This window comes from Phyllosticta citribraziliensis, assembly GCF_038025025.1.
Source record: "Phyllosticta citribraziliensis strain CPC 17464 chromosome Unknown J3D65scaffold_5, whole genome shotgun sequence".
Taxonomy (NCBI): domain Eukaryota; kingdom Fungi; phylum Ascomycota; class Dothideomycetes; order Botryosphaeriales; family Phyllostictaceae; genus Phyllosticta; species Phyllosticta citribraziliensis.
Genome location: NW_027117342.1, coordinates 1,197,214 through 1,211,611, shown reverse-complemented (window position 1 = coordinate 1,211,611; position 14,398 = coordinate 1,197,214). Strand labels below are relative to the sequence as shown.

General features: G+C 56.6%; 5 protein-coding genes across 5 annotated transcripts; 2 read left to right on the top strand and 3 right to left on the bottom strand.

Annotated features, from left to right (window-relative positions):
• Positions 1-155: 155 nt before the first annotated feature.
• Positions 156-1,418, bottom strand: J3D65DRAFT_552654 (sister chromatid cohesion protein Dcc1; the record flags this gene model as incomplete). The annotated part of the gene is made up of 4 exons (XM_066797088.1): positions 156-338; positions 395-561; positions 612-1,252; positions 1,300-1,418. The coding sequence occupies 4 exons, from the start codon at positions 1,416-1,418 to the stop codon at positions 156-158; spliced, it is 1,110 nt and encodes a 369-aa protein (XP_066656128.1).
• Positions 1,419-2,016: 598 nt separating this feature from the next.
• J3D65DRAFT_327667 (uncharacterized protein) lies at positions 2,017-7,065 on the top strand. Its single transcript, XM_066795396.1, has 2 exons — positions 2,017-4,343; positions 4,391-7,065. The coding sequence occupies exons 1-2, from the start codon at positions 2,099-2,101 to the stop codon at positions 6,925-6,927; spliced, it is 4,782 nt and encodes a 1,593-aa protein (XP_066656127.1). The 5' UTR covers positions 2,017-2,098; the 3' UTR covers positions 6,928-7,065.
• Positions 7,066-7,610: 545 nt separating this feature from the next.
• On the bottom strand, positions 7,611-9,916 carry J3D65DRAFT_622007 (T-complex protein 1 subunit alpha). Its single transcript, XM_066800019.1, has 3 exons — positions 9,826-9,916; positions 8,392-9,665; positions 7,611-8,342 (listed from the first exon to the last, which is right to left on the bottom strand). Exons 1-3 carry the CDS (start codon positions 9,866-9,868, stop codon positions 7,944-7,946), a joined length of 1,716 nt encoding a protein of 571 aa, XP_066656126.1. The 5' UTR covers positions 9,869-9,916; the 3' UTR covers positions 7,611-7,943.
• A 272-nt stretch (positions 9,917-10,188) lies between these two features.
• On the top strand, positions 10,189-11,912 carry J3D65DRAFT_552658 (uncharacterized protein; the record flags this gene model as incomplete). The annotated part of the gene is made up of 2 exons (XM_066797089.1): positions 10,189-10,595; positions 10,646-11,912. The coding sequence occupies 2 exons, from the start codon at positions 10,189-10,191 to the stop codon at positions 11,910-11,912; spliced, it is 1,674 nt and encodes a 557-aa protein (XP_066656125.1).
• Positions 11,913-12,668: 756 nt separating this feature from the next.
• On the bottom strand, positions 12,669-14,398 carry J3D65DRAFT_602461 (uncharacterized protein; the record flags this gene model as incomplete). The annotated part of the gene is made up of 2 exons (XM_066798123.1): positions 12,669-13,933; positions 13,984-14,398. 2 exons carry the CDS (start codon positions 14,396-14,398, stop codon positions 12,669-12,671), a joined length of 1,680 nt encoding a protein of 559 aa, XP_066656124.1.

Genomic DNA, 14,398 nt, shown 5'->3' with positions numbered 1-14,398 from the left:
GCTCATCAGGCGCAGTGGTCGGTCGCAGCTTAGGCCCGTTTCTGCAAAGGGTAAACAAATGGGAAAGTGGAGTCCCCTCCCTTCCCGCTCCCTTTGAGAAGGGATCCAGGGTCTAGGACAGGGACCAGGTCTTGACACCGTCGTCTTTGTCGCTTTTAACTGTTGTTTGGGTCGCTTGACTTTCCTTCGGTCCGCCGCGTAGCTTTGAACTTTTCGTGCCATTTGCGTGGGCCCTTGGCCGACGTGCTTCCCGCGTTGACGGTGGTTGCGGTGCGCAACGTTGGCATCGCACGCGTCTTGGGTGCAATGGTTGTGTCAGAGGGAAGTATGTAGTCGCCCTGTCGCATTTGTGTAAGTGGATGCACCGACGACGATGAGGAATGGGACGGTGTACCTGAATGTGTTCTAAAACGGCGTCCTCCCTCCACGACTCGGGCAGCGCATCGCGCCACAAGTCGAGAAACTCTGCGGTTGGACGCGGAGTCTTGTAATGTGAATCCAACGCAGCGAGCAGGTTTCTGCCTACCCACGGAATGCACTTGGTCTGATCGATGACAGCCCCTGGGCGCGTCAGCTCCGAGCCGTGGACAAGTTTAGTAAAAAAAACTCACAATCTTCGTCTGGAATTTGATCCTCAGGCAAAAGGCGCTGGATGATGGCATTGACCAATGCGGGCCAGAGGCCTTCTTCTTCTTTCAGAGTCTTGGCCAGGTCGCCAGCCTTGAACTGGGCTGTGAGGTTGACACCTTCGGCAACGCATGTCGAGAAGATGGTTTTCCAGTACATCCACAAAGCTGGGAGGGTTGGCTGGACGGGTTGGTCCTCGTGCTCAAAAGCGCACATTTCTCTCCATGCTCGCTCGCATTGCTCGTCCGAAAAGGGAATGTCGGCAAAAAGTTGATGTCTGTTTCGGGTGGTAGAGTCTCCGCTAAAGCCAGCGACAGTATCGCCGTCCCAGCGTTCGCAATTCCAGATCCTGGTGATGGCATCTCGGAGCACGGGAACGGCAGGATCAGTGATGGGTTGGACCTCGAGCAATGCTCCGCACTTGGCAATGGCGGAGACGGCCGGGACGGGAATATCGTGTGGGCTTGCAGCAGAGATGACGGGCCGTGTCAGTAAGACGGAGTTTGAGGAGTGGACCTGGCGGAGCTGAAATGTCTCGGTGGGAGTGCAAAGAACGGCATAGTTTTGCTTTTGCTGGACCAGAGGATTGGTGGTGGGCGGAGCGGGCTTGGATTTTATATGGAGACTGCATCGTGAGCAAGAGACGCGGCAGGAGGCTGAAGACAGACTTACAGCGGCGGGTTGGGTGAAGAAAGAAGGTCTAGAAGGTCTTGGGAAAGCTCGAGCAGGCGGAAGTTTTGCTGGTCTTGAGCCAAGGCGAAGGGCACACCAGGCAATTCCTGAGTAGACATTCTGCCAAGTTGAGGTGGGATGGGTTGGAGTGCTGCCGGAGAGACGACGGGAGGTGTTGAATGCAGACGCGGGGCAGTTTTGCCGAGCAGAGCAGAGCAGAGCAGAGCAGAGCAGAGCAGAGCAGAGCAGAGCAGAGCGCGCGTGTTTCGTGGTTGAGGCGGGCAGCCACAGGCTGGAGCTGGGGCCGCCTGGGGGATCCCCGCCACTGACCCGACCCGACCAGACTGCGGTGCAGTACTGACAGCCGAGGGAGGCCAAAGGGACCGAGCGACTTGATCAGAACCAAGGTTGCAACATTCAGTCATGGTGGTTTAAAACCCACTGTAATCGTGTTTCGCAACATGCGGGTGCTGTGGTCGCGCAGCCGCTACTGCAGCAGCGCAGCGCAGCGCAGCGCAGAGCAGAGCAGGGTCGTCCAGTGCATCTGCCGCAGGGGCTCCCTACATGACCTTGCCGGCGACCGTGCGTGTCCCCAGCCACACGACTCCCGCTTCACCAATCCAACAGAACCATAAACAACACCATCATCCGCCTCCTCTCCACTCGGCTCCTCCACTCTGCTCCTCGACCTCGCATGGCCCCGACCCCGACCCCACCAGCCTCCTTCTCCACCCTACTTCTCCGTCCGCACCCTCGCTGATTCTCTTCTGCCTCCTCAATTCACCAATTGGCCATCACCATGGTCCTCATCAGCCAGCCCCCGCCAGCTCTCCACGCCGACCATAGAGACCTCTTCCACACCACCGACGACCTGCTCTCAAATGCTCCCTTCTTCGTCTTCCACGGCCCTCCGCCCAACGCCACCCTCTCCTCCCACGCTGCTCGCCTGCAAATACACATCTACACTCCCGCCGGCCTGCAAGCATATCCGCGCCTGACAATATCTCCCGATTCCCACTTTTACGCTGCCGTCAAGTGTCTGCCCCGTGAAGACCAGGCCGACGAGGTCGTGCGCGCCATTGCATACAGCATTTACAAGTACTTTCATGAGCTGCCCTCGGTCGTGAGATCAACATGGGAATCCAAATTCAACACAATCGGCAGACTGCCCTCCGCCCCCGACCTCTTCAGCGACGCCCACGCCGCAATCTTGGCCAGCCGCATGCTCAAGGTCGAAAACACCCCAGAAGTCGTTCGCGACATCAAGCTCGCACACACTGAGCAGTCCGTGTCATGGCAGGACGTCGACGTGGTCCTTCCGCCTGGCTCCGTGCACGACGTCGACGATCGCCTGCGCGAATCCGTGCTTGCTGATGAGGCCACCGAGGAACATGTCATCCAAGCCCGCTACGCCAAGTACGCCGCCCTTATCAAACCTTTTGGACAGCCGGCCTTCCTTCCAACCTCAAGATTACGACGCGCCCCGTCAAAGCCTTCAGGCCTGAGTCGCTCCAACACGTTCTCAAAAGAGCAAAAGGAAAGCTTGCGCCGTGAATTAATAGAGTTTGTTGACACCGAGGAGAGCTACGTGGGAAAGCTCTATGATCTGCTTCACAGTGTCGCCGAGGACTTTCGGCAAAAAGCGCGCAGCAAGAGCCCCGAAAGCTCAAGCCCGACGGAGGAGGCCCTCCAAGGACTGTTTCCGCCCAGTCTCGACGACATTCTCGCCAAAAACACGGCATTCCTTGACGACATCCGCAAGGTAATAGAGGAGTCGGAAAACGGCGCCATTCAAGACATTGAAACAACCGCAACAGACGCCAGCGCAGAAGGTCAACCCAAAGATGGAGAGCAAGAAGATGTTACCGGCGTCATGCACTTTGCCAATTGCCTCGTTGACTGGTTCCCCAAATTCTCGGATTGCTACACCGACTACATCCAAGCACACGCCGAATTTGGCCAGTACCTTCGAATATTTCTGCGAGAAACCGAGTCCAGTTTTTCTAAACGAGTGCAAGAAAAAGGCGAGCAACGGCTCATGTCGATGCTCATTGAGCCAGTCCAGCGGCTTCCACGATACAGTCTCTTTATCGACAATCTCGTCAAGCAGTTGCCTTTGCGACATTCTGCTCTGCGACCCCTTCTCAAGGCTCGCGACATTGTCTCGGAGATTTGTTCGCGCGACTCACCTTCTGGCCAGATTTCCAAGGTCATTGAGCGGTTACGGCACCTGATCCCACTATGGCCGCAGAATTTCAATCCAGAAGGCCGCCTCATTACCGCAATGGACGTTGTCGAGCTGCCGCCCCCGTACAAGAACGACCCCAACGTCCGAGGTGCAATTCACGGCATTCTCCTCCTCTTCTCTGATGCGTTGGTCCTCCTCGGCAAGTCCGGACACAAGACCATGTCTGCTCGTGGCCTCCTTGCAGAAATCGACAACCCTAGTGTTCCCCTGGATGAAACACCTCAGATCGCCACTCAGCTGATATTCTTGAAGCCCATGAAGCTGAGCAATGTCTGGTTTACAGAAGTCAATGGTGGCACAATGCTGCAAATGCACCACTCGGACGGCGCACAAGGTGGAGACCCGGCTCAGCAAGCGCCCAAGGCCCGCAACTCCATCAACGCTTCGTCCCTATGCATGTTCTTGTTGCAGGGATCCTACGAAGGCAAGGCTTCCAGGTGGCTGGAAGAGACTGCAAAAGCACGTGTGGAATACCGTTTCCCAGAGGCGGAGCGCGAAAGCACCAAATGGGAAGCACGCAGTCAGACTGGCGAAATCAACGTCTTTTCTGCAATTTTCGAAGACAGCCATCTGGAGGTACACCAAGGCAGAAAAGATCCGGCACGCGTCAGAGTTGTCTTTGATCCACCCAAGGGCCCAAAGGCCATCAAGCCCGGTGACCAGGGAGTCGAGGTCGTTGCTTCGGTGACATCTGCCAGTGGTGGAATGCACTATCTGGAACTTGAAGGCCTAAATGGATTCGCGTCGCGCGATCGAATTCTCGCGGAAGAAATTCTGTCAATTTTGACAAAGAAAGGTAGGTGACCATTGCACGTCAATCTCTACATGCGCTAACGGCATCAGTGGGCATATATATGCAAATGCGCAACCAGATCCGCAATCCAGATTTGACTGCTGTGTTTTTGCAGCGCAATCAGCAGGTCCTCAATTCTCTCAAGGTTCGCACGCAAGCTCCAGACGAAGAAACTCCAGCTCTCGAGCGGACAGGCTCTGGACGTGGATCTCCAGTCAAAATGTTGTCCAGCTTGTTTGGAGGCAGCATGAGAGACTACGGCAGCTCTCGCAGGCTCCACAGGCCGACCCCAAGTCTCGGAGAAATCCCTCGTCTGCCTCCGGCGCCATCCAGTCCTCACAAGTCGTCAAGTCGCCCCTCTTCGAGAGATGACGCGAACACAAGCAAGACGTCGCTTGCTTTACCGGACCTAGCAAATGATCCCCTCTTCAAGCTGGAAGACACTCTCGCAGCATACGTACTCGCTCTGCATGCCCGGAAGGGTAACGTTGTCGGTCGAACTATTCGAAACAGAGCCAATGCCGACGAACTTGCGGTGAATGAACTCTACAACTCCCTTCTGGAGGACCCGAAGAACATTGACCTCGCCGCGCAACAGCCGGTCGATGTGCTCTTCAAGTCCTTTGAAAAGTTTCTGCATGTCGCCTGGAGGGAAAAGGTCGGGCTCGTCGTGCCTGTCGAGGTGCTGCGCTCCCTGCAGTCGCAGCCTGACTTGTACCCTGGTGACTTTGAAGAACACTTTAAGAATGTCTTGAACAACCTGTCGGCCCAGAATCAGCGCGCGTTGCGAGCCTGCCTTAGGCTCCTTGCCGATCTCCTCGAAGGAACTGGCAACGACGGAGACCGTGGAATCATTACTGCTGCTTTTGCCGAAGTCCTGGTTCCTGAAGGCAACGCGCATGACTTCATCACGTTGCTGGATCGCTTCATTGAAGACATTGATGGCCTTTTTGGCAGGCCAATGTCAAGCGGCAGCGAGCAGGCAAGTCAAGGATCCACCAACTCGAGGTATAGCAGCAAAATCGCAGGGTCCCTGAATTCGAACACGTCGCTGAAGAAGCGCTTTGGATTTGGAAATTACTTGCACAGAGAGAACAGCAAATCAGATCTCGAATCCAAGGTCAGCCATGTGTGGCGCACATTGAGCAAATCTGGTCGCAACGCGGATGGACAAGCCTCCAGCATGTCCAAGGCTACTCCTCTGGTCCGGTCTCACTCAACGGACCAAGATACCCGGCTGTCTCCCAAGCGCCCTGGCTCTCGGGACCGTCCTACTGTCCTTGGAGCCTTCGCTTTTGCCGACGAGACGTCGGGTCGGACACTTGCAACAATTGGCGAGACTCGCGAAAGCCCAAAGAAGAAGCGACGCAGCTCGTTGTCCGATCTTCTCGATCTTCAGGCATCTCAAGAATCTAGTCCGTCTTGGTCGCCAAAGGCGGCTCGCAAGCCAAACTTGGGTGACTCTGGCATTCCAACAACTCCCTCACCAACTCGACGCACTGGCATACCGACAACATCATCCTCTCGCCTGTCTGTGCCTGCTGCCAAGCGAGATATGCCGTCTCCGGCTGCCAATAGCGCCCTTCCTCGCCCTCGCACTCTGCCAGGACCCGACAACGTACTCCGGCCTTCGGAACCGAATGTGAAAAAGGAGGAAATCGTGCGCCAGCCATCAAAGATTCGCAGCAAGGCCATGTCTGAGAATATCCCACCAGACAGCCCACGCCGCAAGCCGGACACAGCGGTCCACCGGCTTTCTGGAATACCTGGCCTGCACAAGCATTCCAACTCAGCCAGCTCTCTTCCCACCGCCTTGTCTGAGCGTCCTGGAATCGTCAACCGGCCAAGGACTGCTGGTAATGCTACACCTACAGGCGATGATGGTGCAAAGCCCAACGGAGTTAATCCTCCGGTCACATTCAGCCCCACAAAGAAGCTACGTATGCAAAGCCCTCAGAAGCTGCGCGAGCGCTTGCAGAAAGAGCAGAATGCGATCAAGGATACGGAGAAGGAGCTGCAGGCAGAGCTCTCGCAGATTGGCCAAGAGCTTTCTGGCCTCTCACTCGCCTCAAACAGGACTGTAAACAGCTCGAGCCCTCTGCGCCCGTCGGTGACGCGCACTCAGACCGAGGGCAGCACCACCAGACTCCGCCCGGCACCCTTGAAGACTTCCAAGTCCGTCGACGACACATCTGCCACCAGCGCCAACGCAAATAACACGGCCCAGCTCTCCGCGCGCATCGCGGCGCTCGAATCCAAAACGACGTCGCTGCTGTCGTCGCTCAGCGAGCGCAACGCCACCCTCGCCGAGGACATTACATCCAGCCTGACGGTATCCGAGTCGCGCTTCCGCGGCCTGGACGACCTGTACCGCAAGGCGGGCGCCGAAAACGAGGCTCTCTACTCGCACTTCAACGAGGAGCTGGCGCGCGTGCTCAAGGCCGTCAGGAGCGGCAAGGCGGGCGAAGATGTTGATGCCCTACGCCGCAAGGTCACCGAGTCTGTCGGCGAGAGCGAGCGGCTGCGCAAGGAGAATTGGCGCTTGAGGCGCGAGGTTGTTGGCTTGAGAGCGCAGCTCAAGGAATGATGATAATGATGGCCGCTCTGCCCTCAAGTCGTCTGGCTTTTTTCTTCCTTTCCTGTATTCCATCGGTTCTGGTATGGTGGGTGGTACCTTGTCGTTTGATTAGCGCACTGTTCTGCCCTCTTCCTCCTTTTTCCCCTTTGGCGCTTTGCTTCTCCTCAATATCCTCTCCTTCCCTTTCTTGTTTTCCTGCCTCGTTGTTTATTAACCACTTTGTCTGTTTCTCCTTACTTACTTTTTCCCCTCTTCTGGTCCTGGCAAAAGTTCGTCCGTGCTTGCATGCGTCTGCGTCTCTTCTGCATCCATGTATTCTACACTTTTCTACACTTTCTTCCCCCTCCCTCTTTCTTTCTTTCGAGTCATCGCAGCATGGTGTGCCGCGCGACGCGGCACACGCAGGAGGGGTGGGAGCATTCGGGCTTCGATGATGAATTGACGTGGGATACGAATGGGGTTATGTCACGCATGGGGGATGAAGGTGCACGGGAGGAGGGATTGATGACGGGATGGCAGTTTTGTTCGGCTTTGCGATGCTCTGCTTTGCCATGCGACGCTTGCGACGCTATGCTATGCTACGGAATGATAGATATACATAATGGCACGAATGCCCTGATTGATCGAGTTCGCAACATGTCTGTGTATCATCTTCATTGAACGCTCGCCCGGAACAAAGTGTGCGCGGTACGGAAGTCTTCTTGTCTTCTTTTACATTGTTACTATTGCTACATCATCCATGTGTTTGTTGCATTAGATAGGGGTCCCATGCATGCGTGCAACGTGCCATATTTTCTTTTACTTGCTCGCTCCTGTCTGTTTGCCTGCGTATGCGTCTGGTCTACCTTGCTTGGCCAAAATGCACACACACACATACACATACACTTGCTACTTCTATGCTCGAGGGCAAAGGCCGCCGTCGACGATGAGCCACTGCCAATCCAACACCATGCAAAGGTAGATCCACCAACCACTTCTCCTCTACCTACTCTTCACGATTTCAGCTTGCTTTCTTGACTCTCAGCCTAGTGTCCATGGCCGTCATCCTCCTCGCCCCTGGTCTCGGGATCCAGCTGGATCAGCGTGTCGATGCGCATCACAGCGATGCAAGCCTCGACGGCGCTCTTGAGCTGGCGCACCTTGCTCATGCTAGGTTCGAGCACGCCCGCCTTGACCTGGTCGACCAGCTTGCCGCGCGACAGGTCGAGACCGTAGTTCTTGTAGTCCTTCCTCTTCGCAGCGTCCTTTTCGGCGGCGGAGGCGTGGGCGCCCGCGTCGGCCGTCGCCCGCTGCGCCACGGCGTGACGGCTGCGCAGCTGCGCGACGAGCTCCGTGCTGTCCTTGGCCGCGTTGACGGCCAGCGTGGTCGGGATGGTGAGCAGCGACTGCGCAAAGGCGCCAATGGCGAGTTGCTCACGCGAGCCCTATGCCAGATTAGCTTTGGAAGTAGTGACGAGAGGCCGGGGTACGTACGACAGAGGTTGCCCATTCCTCGAGATAGATGTGCAGGGCCGCCTCGACGGCGCCACCACCAGGGACGATGCTGCCACTCTCCAGGGTCCGCTTGACAGCCATGAGCGAGTCGTGCAGCGAACGCTCCATCTCGTCGAGAGAGAACTCGTTGGGCCCGCGCAAGACGACCGAAGCGCAAGAGTTGACCTTGGTTCCCTTGACCAAGATCAACTCGTCGTCGGAGATGCGCTCTTGAACAACCTCCTCAGCGGAACCGAGCGACGAGGGGTCAAACTTCTCGTCACCGTTGAGGTCAGAGAGCGAAGAAACCAGAGTGGCGCCCGTCGCCTTTGCTATCCGACGCAGGTCCTCCTTCTTACATCTCCTGACGGCCATGGCGCCCCTTTCGATGAACTGCTTTAGGCAAAGGTCATCGATACCCTTGGTAGTAAGGACGACGTTGGCGCCAGCCTTGAGAATCATTTCGACGCGCTCCAGCACAATGCCCGACTCGCGCTCGCGAATCTTCTCCAGTTGCTCCGGGTCGTCGATGGTGATGTGGACGCCGAGCTTCATGCGCTCCTTTTGCAGGTTGATGTCCAAGCAGGCAATCTTGGCATCGGTAACCCGCGTCTTCATGGCCTGGCTTGCGACGGTACAGTTGAGAGCATAGCCCTTGACGAGCAACGACTCGGTGGAGCTCTTGCCGTGGGCCTTGAGAATGTTGACAGCCTTGACGGGGTACTTGGCCTCCCCCTTTCCGCTTACCGACTTGACGGCTTGCATGGCATCCACAGCAATGTTTGCGAAAAAGTCGCCATCCGAGCCAATAATCTTGGACGACATGCTCGTTCTGGCGATGTTGACCAGAGACTCGCGTCCGAGGTTTTCCACCTTCATGGCAATGTTGTCGTTCATGTATTTCACAGCCTCTCTCAGCGCCAGCCTGTATCCCGTGATGATGGTGGTAGGGTGGATGCGGTTCTTCATGAGCTCGTTGGCTCTCTTCAGCAGCTCGGCGGCGATCAACACCACAGACGTTGTGCCATCTCCTACTTCGCGATCTTGTTGCTTTGCCAGGTCCACGAGGATTCTGCCAGCAGGATGTTGAATGTCGAGGAGGGAAAGGATGGTTGCGCCGTCGTTTGTGACCGTCACCTCACCAATGTCGTCCACCATCATCTTGTCGAGGCCCGAGGGACCAAACGATGACTTGACAACGGTGGCGATTGCTTGCGTTGCGTAGACATTTTGGTCGCGAATATCCTGGCCACTGATTTTTTGACCTCCGAGGACTGCATGGACGAGTTAGCCTGGCAGAAGCAACACGGGACGCGTAGGGGGCAGCAATATTGCAAGAGCAAGTTTGCCAGCGGAGCTGTTGACAAGGACCAGGAGCATGGCAGGAGGGGCGCGTCTCGACAGAGGGCCTGTGGACGAGGAGGGTCATCTTACAGAGGGTGCCGGCGTTGCGCGGCTGCTCGAACATGCTGGCCATTTTGAGCTGGGGGTGTAGGGGGTGAGTTGCGGAGGTTGACGCGCTCTGATGTCGGCGGAGAACGAGGGACCCGTCAGTGGCAGCAGAGCGGAAGCTAAAGGGAAATTCCTCACCGCCTTCCCTTTTGGGCGCGTCGCGATCCGCCCGCGTCGGCCAATGTTTTCAACCCCACCAACCCCGACCTGACTCACCTCGAACAATTCCGCCCACGCCTCCTCCCGCGATCGCCCTCGTTGCAGCTCCTCTGCCCTTCTCTTCGCCCTCGAGTCAATCTTTCTCCACGCCCATACACGGCTCGATTTCTCGCAACACATCCCGCCATGGCCGAGCCGCAGCAAGTCCAGGACATTCCTGAGCGCAAGAAGGAGAACAAGAAGAAGGAGAAGAAGGAACCCAAGGTCAAGCAGCAGCAAGCGCCCAAGAAGAAGATTGAGGGCGCCGCTCTCATTGGTATCGATGTTCGCAAGGAGGACGACCTGGGCCAGTGGTACCAGCAGGTCCTGACCAAGGGTGGCATGCTGGCCTACTACGACGTCGCTGGCTGCTACATTCTCAAGCCCTCGTCCTTCGCCATTTGGGAGACTATCCAAGGCTGGTTCAACACGCGCATCAAGTCCATTGGCGTCAGGAACTGCTACTTTCCCATTTTCATCTCCCAAGACAACCTGCAGAGGGAGAAGGAGCACATTGAGGGATTCGCGGCCGAGGTCGCGTGGGTCACAAAGGGGTGAGTCAATCGATGACATTTGATATGAACATGGGCTAAATATGGCCCAGCGGCAAGAGTGATCTCGAGAAGCCCGTCGCAGTCCGCCCGACTTCGGAAACGGCCATGTATCCGTACTTCGCAAACGAGATTCGCAGCCACCGCGATCTTCCCCTCAAGCTCAACCAGTGGAACAGCGTCGTCAGATGGGAGTTCAAGCACCCTATGCCCTTCATCCGGTCGAGAGAATTCTTGTGGCAAGAGGGTCACACTGCGCACTTGACCCTGGAGCAAGCCGGCGAGGAAGTGCTCCAGATCTTGGACTGGTATCGTGGAATTTACGAGGAGCTGCTCGCCGTCCCGGTTGTCAAGGGTGTCAAGACCGACAACGAAAAATTCCCCGGTGCCGAGTACACCACCACCGTCGAGGGCTACATCCCGGCCACTGGTCGCGGTATCCAGGGAGGCACTAGTCACTGCCTTGGACAGCACTTTTCTAAGATGTTTGACATTACTGTCGAGGACCCAACCCCGATCAAGGAAGGAGAGTCAAAGAAGCCCCCTATCCACGTCTGGCAAAACTCCTGGGGCTTGACGACCCGCTCCATCGGTGTCATGGTTATGACGCACTCGGACAACAAGGGTCTGGTTATCCCCCCGCGCGTTGCCGAAATTCAAGCTGTCATCGTTCCCGTTGGCGTTACCGCCAAGACGAGCGAGGAAGATCGCGAGAAGCTGTACAGCCAGGTCCAGGACATCGCTGCAACGCTCCGCTCTGCCAACGTTCGCGTTGAGACCGACCTGCGCGAGGGCTACTCTCCCGGCTGGAAGTTCAACGACTGGGAGCTCAAGGGTGTCCCGCTCCGCATCGAATTCGGCCCCAAGGACGCTGCCGCCAACAAGGTCACCGTCTCTCGCCGCGACCAGGAGGGCAAGCCCCAGATTGCCATTGCGGACCTCGGCAAGGAGATTCCTGCCCTGCTCGAGACCATCCAGAGCGATCTCTTCGCCAAGGCCAAGGGTGCTTTCGACAACGCTCGCAAGGTCATCAGCGACTGGAACGATTTCGTTCCCCACCTTGATAACAATGGCGTCTGCGTCATTCCCCACTGTCTCGGTGGTCTTTGCGAGGATGAGATCAAGGACTTGTCTGCGAAGAAGCACGAAGAGACGACTGGCGCGTCTCAGGATGCGCGTGCCCCGTCCATGGGTGCCAAGTCGCTCTGCATCCCCTACGAGCAGCCCACGGAGGGTCTGGTCGAGGGCGAGACCAAGTGCATCAACCCCAACTGCCAAAACAAGGCCAAGAAGTTTGTCATGTTTGGTCGTAGCTACTAAGCTGGCCTGATCCGCTGGCGAGGGGGGTGAGGAGTACGGGGTCGTTGTTTCGACAAGATGAGCTACGGCGTCGTCTCAGGCGGAGTGCTTTTCGGGGCTACTGGCGCCACCTTTTGAATGTTGTCACGTTTTCCTAGCATTTTGGGCATGTGATGTGAGCAGAGCGAGTTTTCGGGTACGGTGGCTAGAAAAACAGAGACGAGTTTCGAAAAAGGATTTTTGTGAGCCATGGTGCTCTTTGACATGACCATCTTTTCCGCTATAGCTAGGCCTCCCTCGTCTTCACTATAGTCGAGATGTTTTCTCCTGTGATGCTACGAAGGAGTATTTGCAAAATTTGTTTGCTACGCTTTGCTGGACCAGATGAACAGAGTGTTGGTAAAAGTTGCCAGACCAACCACCAGTACGACACCGTCAAAGCAGAAGCTAACAGGTCTTCAGCTGTAAAACTCTTACAGTCCCGGATTTACAGGACCCAGAATGTCAAGATTCAAAAACGAGCCGAATTTGGATGTCAAATGGTGGGGAGGTCGGGACATGGATTGTGACCCCGCACACGGTTGCAATCTACCACTCAGTGATTTTCAGGGATGGATACTTGATATCAGCGTGCGCAACTCTGAGACACCATGCTTACACAGCAAATGCAATTCCTTTGGTAAACGCTCCAACTGCTAAAGAGAGTTTTACGTGTCTCTCGTCGACGTCGTATTCCAGCGACCGGCGCTCCCTCGTTTCAATCAGGCCAAAAAGGTACTAACGCCAATACTCATTGACGCCCTTCATCTTCTTCCACTTCATGAACCAACACGCAAAAGGAAACAGAGCCGTATTGACAACGGCCCACGCAATCAAGACGGCAAAATTGATGCCAATCTGGCTATGCAAATCGAACAGAATCTGCTTTGCGCCCTGCACGACGTGATGCAGGGGCCAGGCGTAGCCCCAGCGGTAGAAGCCAGGCTCGATGTCGACGTCGTAGAAGGCAGTGCTGACGTTTGTGATGACCCAGAAGATGAGCCACAGGCCGACCCACGGCGCGCCGACGATCATGGCCACGTTCTCGCAAGCCAGCCCCAGCGCCATCATGGCGAAGAAGTTGAGCGCCCAGTATACGAGGAACGAGTTGGAGCCGTACGCTGGGCTGTTGCCGAACGCGAGCGATGTTGAGTAGGTTGAGGAGACGCGCTGCGCGCCCCCGCTGCCGCTGAAGTTGATGCCGTAGGCCAGGCTGATGCTGCTGTAGGCGAGCGAGAGGAATACGTAGGCTGTCGTTGTGGACAGCCAGCGCCACACGATATAATGCGGCGGTTTGAGCACGGGGAGATGCGGCGCCGGCCGCGAGATGTATTTGGCGTGGATGGGCAGGTAGAAAGAGAAGCTGAAAAATGAGAGAATGACGAGGTAGATGAGCCCGATGCTGACGGCCGGGATTCCGACGAGCGGATTGAAGGGTCGCAGGTCGTAGGTTGAGAAGCCGATGCCAGGATTGAGCAGTTGTGGTGCGTCGCGGAGGTGCGAGAGCAGTGTTGTGTCTGGCCCTTTGTCGCCAGCGGCCGCTTCCAAAGCTTGCTGCGACCACTGTTTGCCTGCTCGGCCCAGCCCTGCTGTCAAGTAGTCGGCCATGATGGGCAGTATGAAGCTGTTGATGTTGGTCTCGTCACGGCTGCCGACGTATGTAAATTGGCAGGCCCCCGCTGGATCGAACGTCTTATTGCCCTCTTCGAGAGAGGAAAAAAGCAAGGCGCTGGCGTTTGGGTTGATTACGACGGCTCCCCACGCCTCCCAGTCATACACGGCTTGCCGCACCGCGACGGGGTCGTTGTCGTATGCGTCTCCAGCCACTACTGTGAAGCCGAGCGTGTTGCCTTGAGCGCGATACTCTTCGGCGAGCGCAACCATTGAAGGCCCTATGAAAGGCTTGTGCCCGCTGGTGTTGTAGGGCGGCGCGGCATCCATATCCACCACGAATATGGTCAGCGTACCGAGGTTCTCTGGTAGGTGCGAGAACACACCCCAGTCTGCCATGTTAGTGAACGAGCCCTGTGTGAGAAGTCATGGGCTGACTTACAAATTGATAGTACAGACAGGATGAAAAGTATCAGAATTACAGTCGTGTATACCCACAGACGCACCGCCTGTCGCCGGACAGCACTGAGGCTGGGGTCCCAGAAACCCACTACAGGCGGCTTCTCTGCGGCGGGGTTTGGAGCTGGAGGTGCCCGCGCCTCCTGTCCAGAACTCTCACTCTTGGGACCTTTGGTTCGCTCCGGCCTCTCTTTTTCTCTCGATTCAAGCTGCTCCCAGTATCCCCTCCGCTCGGTTCTTCTCCTTTGCTGCTCGCGTTCGCGCCGTCGCCAAACATCGTCTCGTCGCGGCCGTTCCGTCTCCCCTCCAACTAGTGCGATGGTTGAGGTGTCAGACCTCCGCGAGGACGTCGATGCACGTCGTGGACGATTCGTGTGGTGCATGGGGTAAGAAGCCAT